The sequence below is a fragment of the Athene noctua genome, chromosome 12 (genome assembly GCF_965140245.1).
Source record: "Athene noctua chromosome 12, bAthNoc1.hap1.1, whole genome shotgun sequence".
In the NCBI taxonomy this organism is placed as follows: domain Eukaryota; kingdom Metazoa; phylum Chordata; class Aves; order Strigiformes; family Strigidae; genus Athene; species Athene noctua.
In genome coordinates, this window is record NC_134048.1 from 22,182,179 (window position 1) to 22,198,892 (window position 16,714).

At 42.3% G+C, this 16,714-nt stretch overlaps 1 protein-coding gene across 4 annotated transcripts in view; it reads right to left on the bottom strand.

The window, feature by feature from the left end:
* RAPGEF6 (Rap guanine nucleotide exchange factor 6) overlaps positions 1 to 16,714 on the bottom strand; it is a 132,902-nt gene that overhangs the window by 70,518 nt on the left and 45,670 nt on the right. For all 4 annotated transcript variants that reach the window (XM_074915671.1, XM_074915672.1, XM_074915673.1 and 1 more), the window contains exon 7: positions 12,859 to 13,002. In XM_074915671.1, the coding sequence (XP_074771772.1) occupies positions 12,859 to 13,002 (144 nt within the window). The remainder of the gene's footprint in view (positions 1 to 12,858; positions 13,003 to 16,714) is intronic.

Genomic DNA, 16,714 nt, shown 5'->3' on the forward strand with positions numbered 1-16,714 from the left:
TGCATTTTAAACCCGCTGCATTGTGCATGAAATCCAATCCGCTCAAGATTTTGGCGCGGATGCCATATTTTACAACTACTGTAAACACGAGCTCAATAATGGGAACAAAATTCTATTTCCTTCTAGTTTTGCCTTTAAGTGAAGATGACATCATCCCTCTGCCCGGCCTGCCAATGAGCGCGGCGGCGGGGGTCCCGGGGGGCTGCAGCCAGCGCTGCACAGCCCTGCCCGACCGCGCAGCCCCGAGCGGGGGGGAAAACCTGACCTAGTTCCACAATCCAGCTTTTGGGGCATCCCCCCCCCGCTCCCCATTCTGTTTGGGGTTTGATTTCTTTCTTTAACACATGCATCTCTGCAGCTTGAGCTCCCTGCAGCACAAGGCTGTAAGTTTTTATAAATTGTCTGTTTAATGATAAATCTCAAAACTAAAGCAACTCGGGGACCAAAAAAAAAAAAAAAAAAAAAAAAGCTGATATAAAGGCTGCTCCATAGTGATCGCAATCAAAATACTTGGGAAGAACTGCAGCATCAGGCAGACTCACAAACAATCGCCAGTCGCATTTTAAACCAGATTCTAAGTTTTCAGAGAATCTTAAGGAAAAAAACCCTTTGGTCTACAATCTCTGAATTCAAGGTGGTCTTTGTTTCTTACCGCTGATCTCTTTCCACGCTTGAAATATCCCTCCACACGTTTCTATGCAGCGTTCCCTTTATCCTCCCATAATGCTATCTGGATCCTCCCGACTGTTAAACAAATCTGCATGTTCTAATTGTCTAACAAGACTAAGACACTGAAAAATGAGATTTTTTCAAAAGGAGAGGAAGACCTTCTGTCATTTAAACGCACGTTCAGTTAAAGCAGGATTAGAGTCTTATCTAAGGACACCGCAAATTGAAGTCCTGCAAGAGCAGAGAGCACCCGCAGCTGACAGCAGAAGGTCCCCATCAAGCAGCACTACTTTTTCCCCCCATCAATCGGAGAAAGAAAAGCCCATTGTGCCGTGCCAGCGGGGAGGACGAGCGTGGGTCTCAAAACCATCATGGCACTGCCTGAAAAGGCAGAAGCCGCCGGCATGCCAGCGAGCTGAGGGGCCCGGGGCTGAGGGCTGGGCTCAGGGACTTTCTGTCCCTTTGTCCTCAGAGCCAGGCGACTGCTGGCACGCTGTCCCCCTGCCACGCTGTCCCCCTGCCACGCTGTCCCCCTGCCGCAGTGCTCAGCTACGAGCAGGTACCTTAATTCCTTCCCCCTCAGTTTGAGTAAAGCAGCTAAGGTAGCATCCTGACTCCGAGCCCACGGTGGGGGCAGGGGAAGGAGCCCAGCTGCTTGGAAAGCAATCTGTCACCGCACACACGCCGGCAAAGACGTTTCAAGCTAAAATAATTCATTTTAATACAGTTTTCCAAATGGCAATCGCCAAACACCGCGGCATGATGCAGAAATATTTTAGCATTAAGGGCACCTGCATCAAGAGGATATTTCAATAGATTTGAGGACTTTAAATCTTTTTAGGAAAGGCAGGCGAAGGGGAGCGTGGGGTGCGGGAGGCAGAGCCAGCTGCAGCGTGAGCTGGCTGCAGCCCCTGCTACGCTGGCACAGCTTGCTGGAGTCAGTGTCACTGGCATGCTCCTCTGATTTCTCCCCGCCATTTAACTTAAGCATCATAAATGAATCACTGTACTTTCGTGGCAAGGTTAGCCCCCTCGTTAGGGCTTCTCAGGAATTCCTGTTTAAAGGAAAAAAGAAAAATAAAATAATAAAATAAAATACAACTCTCCACCCTGTTCCTGACCCTTTTAGGAAGCGGAGGCAGGGAAAGCAGCACCGCCAGCTCCCGTTCCCCTTCAGGGTGACATTATGTGGTGCGATCGCATCCTTCCGTACATCGCCCTCCACGGTAGCACTTACTAACAGGCTGTAGAAAAATCCTACCGAAAGATCTGCAGGACTCATAAGTAGTATGAAAACATGATCCATCCTAAGGGAAGGAGCGAGGGAGAGCGGGAGGGAGCAGGAGAGGGAGGGCAGAGACTGTCATCATCCCTGAAGTGATGTAAGCTTCTAAATATAGCACCAGCAATACAGAAGGAACAATAAAAAGGCACCATGGATTCAATTTCTCCAGCGCTTTCGCACTACCCCAACCATCTTTTTTTTTTTTTTTTTTTTTTCCAGCTGTTGTGTTAAGCACAGACAGGTCATCTCCTATTTGCAGCGATTCAGATTTATAGGGTTTATAATACTTTGATAAATATGTTTATGAATTACAGCTCTCCCCTGCAGATCTGTCTGTTGGTGCACAGGCTCGCTGCGGAGTCGGGCAGCAGCATGCTCAGCATTGCAAACAGGGCCAACGCCAGCACGGGGGGAAGGGGGAAGCCCCCTCTGCTACGGACTCAAACAAAAAGTTCATTTCTACTGTTTGAACAGAAATGATTCATATCACGCTCCTCCCTTCCTGACATCTCATTTCAGCAAGGGGCGGGGAAGTTTGGGAAGGTACGCAACCCAAAAATCCCTGGTGCTGAGGACGAGCAGATACCAACCACAGAAGGGTCACTCTGTGGGACTGAACTCACCCAGAGATGCTGAAAGGACAAAAACCCTTAATATCTCACAGCAAAATTTCCTGAACACATTTAGAATTTTGCTCACTAAAACGTTACCTTTGATCTAGTCAAAACTGAAAGCACGACCCAAACCTAACACGGACCTGGCCGTAATTTCCTCAGCTGCTGCCTCCGTGGGAAGCCCGCTGGAGTGTCCCCATTTGGAAACTGCAAAACCCACCAATGTATATATTCAATTTCATCCCCCAAAAGTTAAAAGTCAATACAATACACCACTCTTTCTTTTCTCATTTATAAAAACTGTATCTCAAGTTAAAACGATCAGATTAAGACTATGTAGAACATAAGGTACCAGCACACCTCTCACAAGAAGGCCTCTGATTAAATGACCTTGAGAATAATAAATTAACTCCACAGACGAGGTTAAAAATCATTAAAATGCCACTTACAATACTGCTATCATTTTGTATTTGAGGATTAGCACCAAACCAGAAGCCTGAAAGTAGGAAGGAGGGAGGGATCCGACTCCTACCAAATTTCAGAATTTCCCTCTAAGCAAGGGTGATTTTGAACAGTCAGCTCTCATTTATTAGGATGAGGGCATCCAGCTCGAAGGGTGTATGTGATACGTGTATTATCTCAGGTATGACGTCTCATGAAATTTTTTTCCCCAGAGGAGACCCGTGTCAGAAGGCACCACACAGCTTTTCTATGACAGACTGGCCTGGGCTCAGGCATAACTCCATGCGCCAGCATCTCAGCTGGGACCAGCCAGGCCCAGCATAACCTGAGCTCAGGAACAGCCAGAGCAGGGCTGGAGGGGGTGGGTGAGGCACCAGCAGAAGTGTTCCCCAGGGGTTTACTAGCAGGGAGACCACAGCACGACACCCAGATCCCCAGATCCGCCGTGCCAGGGAAGTGCCACGCAGAGCAGCTCTGCAGGGCTTCCCTCTTCAGACAGAAGAAACTTTTTTTTTTTTTTTTCTTTTAAAAAGGAAATTTCCAAACTTTTGCATTTTCTGCTATGATCCCGCCTTACTGCCTTTAAAAATGGAAAGCTGAGTACGCTCTTGGAAATTTTTCCCCAACATCCTTTGGGGTCCCTCCCTCCACTGAGACCAAAACAGCCGCAGAAGCCCGGTTTTTCTCACCCAATCTGAGAAACTCATCTTAACAGATACAGCAACGGATGGGCCAGTTGCCATACCTACACTCCCTGTTGACAAACCACAACTGTTAACCAAACTTTAAAGGAAACAAAATCAAAATCATAGAGACAGTACAAGCATTGTGGCTAGATTACCTCATACAAAAAACTTAATCACAGAAGAACAAAAAAACTTTACTACTCAGTGATAAAAAGCAACTCTGACTTGCAAGAACAAAGTAAGCATCAACAAGGAACCAAGCTACAACAACGGTCCCACTTAGCCAGAGACTTCGTTTAATCAACTATTTCATCTGTCAAATATATACCCTGTTAAAAAAGTTTCCACATATCAAATGTAAAATTATAAATGCTGTTAAATGCCATTAGAGAGCAATCCGTTCTATGCCAAAACCAAAGATATTCTTCTAGCTATTCTCTCATTCAGACAGTGGTTTTCACGCCAAGTTTTTCAAGGAAAACAGGGCATCCAAATGCTTGCATTATGCACTGACATCTTCTGATGGTGATTTTAACAGAAAATTACTCAGGATATTCTCAGTCCTTCACTTGGTCCAGAAGGCTTCCGAAGAATGTGACTGAGTTTATGCTAATTTCCATATTCTAAATTAGAAAACCATTTTTACTTGAATACAAAGTCAAAGACATCACCACCACAGTCCTCTAAAGAAGTCCTTCAGTGTTGTGTGGCATTCAGCCCCACGACTCAAAGTCACAACTCTTCAGGCTAAAATACAAAGTGACCCTTCACACGACTACTTCTCTCTATAGTATGCTAAACCTAAACCTAAGTGAAAAGGTTGAGTTGGCGACAAATGAGAATACAACCAGGCTGCTACACTTCAGTAGAGCATATTGAAGAGAAACAGCCCAGATGGAAGACAGGAAATAAAAAACAGATCCACGCACGCTACCATCTCCCTGCATGCAGGCGACCAGCTTGCTGGCTACTACCCTGTCGGTTTTCTACATGAAGCCACTCAATATGTCATTTCAAAAGACTGAAACAATAATCTTAAAAGAAGGATCTGACAAAAGAACTGCAACCCATACACAAAAGGTTTTTAAGTCCCTAAAAGACTGAAATGCCTCTCTCAGGTGCAGAGCACTGCTTTTTGCCATGAAACACCTGAATGACATGATACTACTATGAGCAATGGGCACAACCCTTAGATTCTCAATCTCGTTTGCATAAGAGGCTGCTTATAAAGAATTAACGACTTTGCAACTGCCACCCAACCCCTTAGGGTCCATCAAAACAGAGATTAACTCTCTGAACATGCTACATAAAATATTTTCTCGGGCATTTTCCAAAGAATTAAGTTAATTTCTACTATGGTGTAAATCTCTCTACGTGGTAGAAGGAGGAGGAAGAAACAGGTAACTGATTACTGCATAGAGAGCACACGAATAATGACCCTAATTTTTACTTCTTGTGCGTGTTAATTTTCAAAACATCTAGAATTTTTGAAAGGTTCTTCTGTCACAAGCTGCCATGGAGCAACAACAGGCATGACAGTACATCCCTCCACAGCACTGCCAGTACCAGCTTAGGTCAAGGTCTGAGCAACTCTCCAGTTCAATCCCAGTTAACAGAAGGGGGAGGTTTCCCTGCAAAGGACAGGCTGTGCTCAGGATCTGTTTCCAAATGGTTCCAGGCTTCCTGGTGAAAGTGCTCAGTTGTAAAAACACTGATGTGTTTGGACTGCAAGTAGGAAATAAGTGTGAAAACATACAAAAGTTTTTCTTGAGTTATCACACAAACAAGTGCAGTTGTGCTGTCTGCTGAGCGAGGGGAGGGTAACACACAAACCCGCTGCAGGGATGGTGTTGGGGTCACAGGGCCCATCATCACCCCAGCTTTCACCAACACCTGGGGAGGGAGCAGCTGTACAATTAAGTGCTCATCTTACTCAAGACAGAAAAAGGTTTAAAAAAAAAATAATCTTTGAGGCAAGAGAAGAATAGAAAAGCAGAATATTATGGTGTTAGCACTGGTGGGCAGAAAAAAAAAAAAAAAGGCAAAATTTCTTTCAAGCGGTTAGAAAAATATGTATTGTGTCCATGTGACAAAAATCAGCCGCTTCTCCAGCTGTATAAAAGGTGAAAGATGGGTAAGTCAGCCCTATGAGCAACCTCACAGAGCAGCTCTCCCTAGCAGCAGCTCGGTACGTCGTTGCAGGCCGGATGGCAGCAGCCTGGCAGAGCAGGAGGATGTCTGTCTGTCTGTCTGTCTGTCTGTCTGCAGGAGGACGATGCCGCGGGGCCCTACGCTGCTGCCTCCAGCCAGACTGGAGAAATCCAGGTGGTCGCTTGAAAGAAATCTCCCCTAGTTTCAGTTTGGTGTAGTTTCATTTGTGCATCACTCCCAACTGCTGTTAAACAGCCACACGTCACCCCCCACCCCCCCGATTTGAGGTGATTTCCACAGTTTTTTATATATGATCTGCTTGTCAAGATGGTAAAACCTTCAGGGAAACTCCTGAATGTAAGTTTTTAATCACTACAACCACTCTCATTATGGATAAAATTGGGTTTTACATGTTGAATATGTTGGGGTTTTTTAAAAAAAATAAAATTTTAATCTGAAAAGCACAGATTTTAACCGCAGGGCAATATTTTCAGTAAGTATTTTCTTACTTTGTGTGCAGCCTATCCAAGCCATTACTCTCTGGAAAGTGCAGGCGCTTATTAATTGCTTTGGGAAGCACCAGGGGTCTATGGAAATTCCTAGGAAGATGTTTAATGCACAGCGCACTTGGAGGATTGGCGTTTTGTTAATGACCATTATAACCAGCAACGGACTTTCAAGGAGTCCTTGACAGTCACACTGCTGACAAAACGAGCAGACAAAAATCAATATGCAAAATCAAATGTGAGTGAACGTGCATTTGGAAAATTTCCCCTTGCTTACAAGAGCAGAGGGAAGAGCCTGAGGGCATCTTGGCAGACCAGGGAGAGCTCGAGATGCCGAGCACAGGTTCCCCATGCTGGACACCAGTGGGTTGTTCCCAGTTCCACCAGCAAAGAGGCATTTAGCCAGGGAAGCAGACACTGACATCATTCGTTAACAGAGCTGCTTAACTATTACATCCCTCCCAGCCTCTTCCCCACCCCAAGACGAGCCTGGCAGTAATTTTCCTTCCAGAGAGCCGGGGGTCCAGGCACACGCGTTCCCCTCTCTCCCCCACCCCTCAGCACAGGGTGCTGCGGCCGGCTCCCGTTAGGTGCAGGCTACAACAAACCTCAAGTCGTCTGCTCAGGAAGCGAACGCGCTGCAGACGCGGCTTCTTTTTGGGCACAGAAGCAAGAAAAATCACTTAAAATGGCAGGAGTTCAACAGAGCTGCAAACAAGTGACTGTGCATGTGGGTTTTCACAGAGGTCCTGTCCTGCCCAGGTCTCCTGGCTAATGGGGGGGGGATCCTGCACAGGCTGCTGCTCATCAGCGTACACGACCCATGAGTCGGGGTCCGACCTGCACCATGCAAAAATTTAAGATGGAGATTAGAACAGAGAAAATCCTCGTGTTGTAAAAACCACTGCCAGGAAGAAGGAACCTGCAGTATCTCTTTGCATCGCGTGACACCTCCAGAAAACTATCAACGACATGAGCTCCTGTACGCACTAAGTGCACATCAAGACTCATGGATTTCAGCAAGAATCAAAATTTTCTTCTGATCCCTTAAGTTAATAAAGCTAAAATTCTGTCAAGCATTTTTTAAGAGCGTCAAAAAGAGGAAACGTGGACAAAAAACACATTAAAAAGCAACGAGCTGCAAAGAGAATCATCCTCCAGCTCAAGGAGGAGTGATTTTAGCCACTCACAGATCAGCCACAGCCTCATTAAAATTAACAGACTCCAAAAGACAGATGCCAGCCAATACTGCATCCAAGTTTAACAAAAGGCAGCTGGAGGCATGCTGTAAGTCAGTCTTAGTTCTTTTAGATCAATAAAAGGTACCATTTCAGCAAATTTACCTGGTAGTTAAAAATAGATTATAAAAGATCCATAGCGTTTTATAGCATTTAAAAGGGAAAGGATTCGTGATGGTAAAGAACCTAATGGGTTTGATCCAGTATATTGAAAAGTGACTTAACTTCCTGAATTGTGAGATACCCTACGCTAACTCCAGCCTCTGACAGGATTACATTAAGTAATGATCAAAGAACAAGAAACTTGCCACTCAAGCAGTCTTCAGTGACAGACTTCTCTGAAGATAAATGCTTCTACAAGGCTCCAGGAAAATTTTTACATGATGCAAGTATTAAGATACTGTCTGTAAAACTTAATATTATAATAAATCTTTTAAACATCATCATCCTCTTACAAGAGTTTAAAAAAAAAAAAAAAAGTAAATTTGCATCCCTGAGAAAGGGGATTACTACTAAAAGTTTGGTACAGAATTCTTTATGCTGTTCTACAATGAACTAACAATTGAAAAATTCGAAATGTCACGACTCCATAGGAAGATGCATTACATCATATATGCACTATTTTTAAAAATACAAATATTCTTCATTTTAAAAAAATCATTTCGAAAAGGAAGAGAACCATCAAAAATGTATGTTGTTAATAAATTGGAAAAATCTTATTCAAATGAAAAGAGAGATGATTTTACAGGTTTGAAAGTCACGCAGAAATTTGTATTAAATTGTTAAACCTCATTTGGTTTTGATCACTGTAAGAAATGTAAGTGCAAAACTTAGTACCTCAGGTTTTACTTTTTAATTGTGAAGATAAATGCTTGGAACCATTTACTTTCCGATTACTTGAGCCAAGATCAAAACAGCAATTTACCTTTTATAAAGCACCAGAACTACCATTAAACATTTTCTCCTAAAAGCATTAACATAAAAAAAGTCATCTGTCATTACCCTGGCTGTGTAAGCATTAGCTTTGTAAGCACCTGCTGTACGGTCACAAGTGTTTGGGACCTCGTTGAACAATTACTTTTTTCTTTTGTAATGAAGAAATATGGTGGCATTACTTAGTGGGTTGAGAACTAGACCACGAACTAGAAATGACTAAGTATTTATCTCTGTGGTGATAACGCCCTGCTGTGTGACCCTAGTTCCTGTCTGGATCCGTATCGACGTTACAGACAGTAATATGCACAGAGGGCACATCTCCAAAAAAGATGAGCAATTGTGCTAACAAGTCAGATTTGAAGCAAGAGCAGGCATAATTAAAAACACTGGCACATTTCTTTCTAATCTGCTAAATTTGAGCAAGAGCTTTCTCCAAATGACTCCAGCCTCGCTTCCTCCCCCCTCCCCAGTCAGGATGTCACTGGCGGGGTGTCGTACAAGATGCTGAGAGTTATTAAGCAATGAAAATGAAAAGGCAACAGAGGCAGAAATGCTGAGGGATCAAGTGATCCCCTGTAACTCTGGGGATGTGCAGACCTGCCCCAGGCCGCACGCGCCCGGGCTGCCACCGTGGCCTCTGCCCTCCGCACATGACACCCCGCCACGACAGAGCCACCTCCTCCCTCACCTTGTGGGCAGCAGTGCTACTCTGCATCCTGGAAAAAAAACACATTTGAGAAGTGTTTTGCCAAATACACATTTATATTCAGGATCCTGTAGGTTAGGTGTGCTGTACAAGGGAAAACCCAGCACCAGCAGAACCTTGACGTGGCTACCACGCACCCTGGCACGGCTACTGCTCACCTACCTCACGAGAGCAAGTCAAACATACTTCCTTGCATATGCATTGCAAGAACAAATTCACATCACTGTGCACTTTGAAGATATAAACAGAAATAAAAACCTGTTCGGTTTGAGTGAGAAGAACGATCGCTGTCAGCATATGTTCACTGTATTTTACTGGAAGGAAAAAAAAAAAAAATAATCCGAACACCCACAGCTTTAAATTCTTATTCTGCAGGAGACCAGTGCTCTTGTGAAATAACAATGCTCGATGAACCACAAAAACGTAGTAAAGGAGTCTAAATAGTAACTGCTTCACCAACGGAACCAACCAGACGATCCATTTTTAACATTAGTTCATTAAAGGGAAAAAAAACAAAACAAAACAAATCCCCACATTTTGAAGATACCCACAATCATTTGAATGTCAACTATCCTAAACAGTTAAATTAAGTACTAGTGCTCTTTTAATTAAGTAAAAGAAAGGAAGAGCTTCAAAGAGAGTAACAAGCATTTATTAAAGTATCTGCATACAAATCTTTATTTCATGGCCAATGACGGATTTCTACAGAATGAGTTCCAGCAACAACTAACAGGGAGGTCCATGTGAGAAGTAGATGCAAGCTCATGTCACAACCCAATGGTTAATGTTTTATAAAACCAAAGATTAACCTTAATCATAAATACTAATCATAGGCTATTTAACGCACAGAGATTTACGTTTTAAGGAGATAATGGAGATTGCATGAGTAATTCCCCTTAAAAGCAAACAAAAGAAAACTTCTATTTAATCATGAAAGGACAAATTCTGAGCTGGGATAAAACAACACCGAATTTCAATACCTGCAGGATCTAAGTTATCTTTAGAAAGCATAAAACTGCTGGTGTCAGAGAGCTCAGGCATTTAAAAACTTCAACGGTGTCGTGTTGAGTACTCCAACATCACACCGCCGGAGCCCGACCCAAGTCCCTGCAGCCTGGCTGGAAAGCCCCGAGCCCTCCCTGAGCAAGCAGGGCTCACAAAAGGTCTGTCAGGCTCCATTCAGCATCTGTCAAAGAGCATTTAGCAACAGGCTGGAGAGTGAAATACAACACTGTGGTTATTCATTAGCATTATGCCAGAGAGGAAATCTGCTGGCGAGTTTGTAAACAGTTTTCCCACTCTGGCAGAAAACGCTATTGCAAGTTCTTGTCAAATAAAAGTTTCATTCAAAACCCCTCCTCCTTACCCTGCCCATTCGCACATGGCCTGACCTGAAGGGTGACATTATAAAGCCTGTTTTTCAAGCCCATTGGGACCCAACGGCCACGTACGAGCAGACTCACATAGGTAAGAGTTAAACCTACGCGCAGAACAAACCGTACCTCAGAAAAAGTCATTATTTTATCAGATTGTATTGGAATATGGAAAAATATAGGCACCCAATTTTTGTTTACTTGTCAAACAGACAGCTGGTTATCATGTTTTGATTTCTTAGTCATCTGTTGAGTTAGAAATTACTTTTCGCTACACCAAGTACCGCGAGTGTGACGCCTTCCAATTAGGAGCTTGCAGTCTACCAAACAAGGACTGGTATTTCAATTCAGAACGCTGAAAACCCAACAGCTTGCAGATTTTCCGTCAGAGAGGTAGTTGTTTACGCCTTGCTACTTAGCACTCACTCATCCAGGAAAACACCTAGGAGCCTTAACAGGACTTTTTATATATATTCCTAATTAACTGACAAAAACAGATTTAGGAATGTGCTGTTGATATATGAAGTTTATACTGTTTCTCATCAAATGCTGATCAAAATAGATATATTCATAACTCTGAGGAAGCCACCAGGTTTGCAACAAGAAACTATACATGCAGAGACACGGATGCGTCCTGTGTCATTGGTAACAAAGAAATAAACCAACATGAAAAAAAAAAATCCTAACGAGGACATCATTTGTTGGCTAATCACAATCCTGCAAGTGCACCACGCTGACTCCTTGCATCCGTAGCTGACAACCTCCAAAATTGTCCCAGAAGCCGTATAACTTGGCCTTCCTTAGACCAAAGGTGCCGAGTCCCTTCTCACAAGCCCTTCCAGGCAAGCTGCACCGGAGCACCAGCATGGGATGCTCCTGGGATTCTCCTCCTCTTAGCACGGAAGCCTGAGAATTATTTTCTGTGTGCTTATTCGCAGTCACAAACACCAGAGAAAGAGAGAGGTTTTGTCACACACAGATTGGAATTTAATTCCTAATAAAGCCTTATGCACGACTGCCTGGAGTATGAGGATCCAACATCTCATTTCATCAATAACTAATTTAATGACTTACTAATGATAAAATCCAACACGTGACATTTTCTTGAAATGAGATGGCAGAGGATGTTAAACTTCAAGCAGCATATTCTCTTCCTGTCACAGCAACAAGAGCAATTTTGCTTACAAGACGAGCGCCACAGTAACCGCTCCTCGCAGACATGCTAATGCTGTGGAGAGTCTAAAAATCCCCACCTGTGATCCAACAGCTACCAACATGCAGAAAAAACACAGCAGTTTATTTTGAAACAGAGGAAATAATTTTAAGTTTACATCTAACTGCACCCATCAGGTATTTTGAAGTGTATCAACCTAGTGAGGCTTTGTACCTTTTGGGGAGATGAAAAGGAAGATGGGGAAAAAAAAAAGGGGGGTAAACTGAATTTGTTTTTTTCTTTTCTGTGCACAAACACTACTCAAGGTTTAGTGTACTTCAACATTAGTACTGTTATTTAACCTTTGATTTTCAAATCAAATTAAAAGTATCCAGAACAATTATTTTCAATTAAATAATTTGTCTAGATCACATGTATATCCTGCCACCAAGCAGGAAGTTTGTATGAGAAACTTTTATAAAAGCACCGTGGCCTTAAAACCACGTGTCTTCACGCAGCACAATTATACAGGCTGTGATGTTATTTAAGACTAGCAAATGAGTTGCCATTACTTTTTGATGCTTGAATTACCACCATGCTATTTTTAAGCAAATAAACGTGACAGTGTTAATACAGTACTGAACTGCATTCATGACTGACTCCATTGCAAACCATAGTTCAAATTTATTAAGAAGAAAAAAAAAAAAAAGAAAACCACCAATCCTTACATATTTGCCAAAAAGAACTCCAGGAAAAACCAACAAAAACCCAATAATGACCATTTGTCTGTCCAGCCAACACGTTAAGATTTAGTTATAGTGCTCAACTGAAAATCCCTAAACCAAAAAACCTCTGTTCTAACTAGTACCTGAATCTTCACTTCCACCTACAGTGTTCAAATCCAAAAGCACTCTACTGTTCACCAACGTGGGGGGGGGGGAAAAAAAAAAAAAAGTGCATTCTCAAGTGACAAACACGGACTATTTCATTCCATCAGCTTTTCTCAATCCCACAGATGGCCGGCCAGCCGCGCAGCCGGCACGATGCCGAGGAGCTGGGCCAAGGGAGAGCAGACTCACCGACAGGTAGCTGCTGGAATCCACGTTGTCCGTGATGGTCTGACGCTCGCCCCTCTGGTTGATCTTCCTAAACCTCCGTCGGGACTGCCTGAGCGGGACTTCTCTTTGCAAGATGCTTTCCTCATTGTCTTTGGAGTTCTCCACCTGAAACACATGTTCAGGCTCTTGGTTAAACATCCAGTTCTTCCATATCACTGAAAGCCGATGGAGCCGTATGAAGCTCATGAGGAAGGAACAAACATAAGTTCAGAGCAGTTAAACTTTTCTTGAGAAAACAACTGCAGACGTTTCAGAGAACCACTGCTGCGTGTCTCAGAACTACGTTATTACAATGAGCTGGAGGCCACGGTTTCCTTCCAGGAAACAGTTGGGTTTTTTTTTAAAAAAAAAAAAAAAAGGGCACACGTATCCTCCTATCAATGTTACTCACCAGTAGACCAGTAGAAACCCTTTTGCACCCACACGTATCATACAACACAAGTCACACACACTGCTTGTTTCGAGTGTATTTTCAACACAGAAGTTCTCTGAGTATATACAAGTTGGTAAAGGCACTGAATATATATATATATATATCCTATTTTTATTGGTGTAATTTTAAAAAGAGTAACTCATTTCTAGTACCAATCACAGCTAAACAACTTTAAATAGTCCAGCTTTTTATAAACAGCTACCTCACCTATGTCATACTGACTTCTAACTGCTACCAGCAGATTATGAAAAAATAACTGCAACTTGATTCATATCTTGATGTTCAGTGTTATTTGTGACTAAACATTAAAAATTAGATAAATTTATCTTGCTAGTAAAAGCCAATACGAAGCCTTTTTGTGCCGCTAGTTATTATCCTTTTTTTCTATAAAAAGCCCTCTCATCCTTTCCCATTTCCTTCTGATGTTTTGGAAAAATATCTCCTAGCAGGAAGCAGAACAGACATGCATGCAAATAGGCTGCAGTCAGGCAAGAAGCTCCTCTACAGTATGTTTACTGTATAGGAATTTCTACTGTCTTCAATTATTTTTTTTTTTTCCCCAAAAAAAAAATTTCACGTGAAAATCCTAAACATAAACTTGAGTACTGGGACAGGAGAAGAACCTCCGTGTGGTCTTATGTAGCCCTCATTTCACATACTCAGGTAAATTATCTCAAAAATAATCGAAAAAATTATCTCTTAAAAATTCAAAAGTAATAAAGGAATGAAAACCAGAAAGACTTAACAGACAGGAACAATGTAACCAAAATATCTAAACCATCACAAAAGCAAGATCACATCTACTTTCCGCATTGCTTTTTCCACACAGCGAACTCTATCTGAGGTCAGAGGAAGGTGCCAGCAGCTGGGCTTGCCTTGTGGGTTATTTTTAATTCCATATAGAAAAAAAAAACCATACACTGACAACACAGGTTAAAGATACAACAGTTAAAAAAGAAGAGTGAACCTCACACTAGAGTGTTGTCAAAAAAGAAAGCAGAAAAGCAGAGTTCCCCTAGCAAGGGACAACCACACTTTTCACTAGAATTTTACTACGTGTTTGCAGAGGCACGGGACAATGAATAAAGATTATCTAGTAGCAGCATCGCTTTAAGCACAATTATATAAGGATGTGAATATAAATACATATATATATATACACACACACACACACACTTGGCATGCAGGCAGAGAAAAAAATAAAACAAACCCACCCCACCTTTTAAACAGACCGGTTAGTATCATCAAAAAAAGTAGTAAGACACTGGATATAGAAGCCCTTCTTCACCTAGCATAAAATATGGATTTCTAGTTAGCAATAATGTTGCTCCCAAATTATACAAAAGGCTTCCAGAAGAAAGAAAGTTTGGTTTTGTCCAGGTCCTCTATTAAATAGCCCAAATCACGTCGATGACATTTTTAATTTTTGTACTTGTGCTATAGTACACGAACTACTTCAATAAATGTATTATTTCCTTTTTTCCCCTGCATTCAGTCTTACAGGATCATAGAAATTAAAACAAGTGCTGAGCTACTCCAATGTAACAGAGTAACCTGGACACCGAGGGCTTCCTGACGTGGTTGGACACTGACTCCAATACTGAGGACTCTTATTAAGTCCCAAAATGAATAGAAATTTTTAAGACTGAAGTAAAACAAACACTCAGTGGAAGATGACGTTATTTTTCTTCCACAATTCTAACTGAAAACTAAGACATGAGCACAAATGTATTATTTGTTAGCACAAAGGCAAAACCAACTGCTAGTGGAAACTCAGAAACTGAGACCACCTGCTTCCTTCGGTTAATGCCACTGCTGCTGACAGAAACAAAACAAAAATCAGAAAATGAGGAAAGACCTCTACACCACAGAGCTTCCAGTTTAGTACCACCAGCACCATCAGTATCCCGAGTCCAGCTGGCCAGCAGATTGTTTATGCTTATGATTTACAATAACATATCCAAATGGATTTTGATCAGCGGGACAGGCGTGCCAGGGCTCCCTCGCGCTGCTCATCACTCAGCCATGCTTCCACCTGGTTAAAACTAAAAATTTCTGTTGGCAGAGAGTATCTTCAACCTCTTCACACCCTCCTCCAAGCGGGATGAACCCTCCTACGGAGGAATTCAGCATCTCTGCGGATGCTGCGAGCCGGGCCCCGGCGTGGGAGCGAAGGACCAGGCTGATCAACATGCCACCAGGCTGCCAGGTCAGATGGAGACCGCTGCCCCGTAGGCTACTTCGTATTATTTCATTTTCAATAACAAGAAGTCTAGAAAAGCATATTAACTGGCTAGTTTCCAATCAAGGGTGTTGTTTTATTAACCTTGAATACTGGCAGCAGCAGCCTGCTTCCCTACAGCCAGCTTCACCCACAGCACTTGCCGACATGTAAAAATCGAGGAGGATCGTAGGACTGGCCTCAATTTCACTCGGCAGGCCGTGCCAGCAATGAAATATTTTCCACCTCCAAATATCACGCCGCTCTTCTGAAATCTTATGCTTAGATCTGAAGAAGAAAATGAAAGCACCAAGGAACAACAGAAAGGACACTTCAGCACACTGAGATATGCTGCAATTCCAGGCCATTTTCTTAAGTGATAAATGGACCTATTACTAATTCAATAGATTGCTCACCCTCCAAAAATATGAGCTACAATACCCATTCACGCACTGTTATCCTCATTAACTTAAGTTGACCACATTTTATGGCCTTTAAAATGGGTCAGTTCCCAGAGGATTCCCACTACAAAACTGATTTACATTGTGAAAAGAGAGGGTGGAAAAAAAAAAAATTAAATCAGTCAGCAGCAGAGAGAGATGGTGTTCTCTAACTACACGAAAGTAGCTAATTCTTTTGCTTGAAGATAAATACTTATTATGTATTAGACCTCATTAGTATGTTGCAAATTTTTAAAAAGAGATATAAAAGAATTAGTAAGAATTAATCAGGGAAATGAAACTCAAGTACACTTGTGTCAGTGCAGATAATCAGGAAGGTGGATGACACCACACTGATGCTTTTTTCTCACCCCGTTTGAAGTCCTACCTAGAAAACTGACAGTTAATAGTACTTTTAGCTACATTTGCCTGTAAAACATGAACAAAAAAACATAATGAAGAAAAAACCTAGCACTTTTAACTCTCTGATTTTCCCACAGAAAAATACACTGAAGTTCCAGTAAAGGATTTCAAGTGTCTCTATGCTCCGAGTAGCATTTAACTACAATTACAGAAAATTCGAGAGGTTTAAAATACACAGAACAGTTATCCAGGCTTTGTCTCCAGGAACACCCAGCAGCTTTTGACATTGCTGACATGGCCAACGTTGGCTTCTCCAGAGACTGACAGTGTGTTCCTCTGAAAAAAAACTCATCACAATTG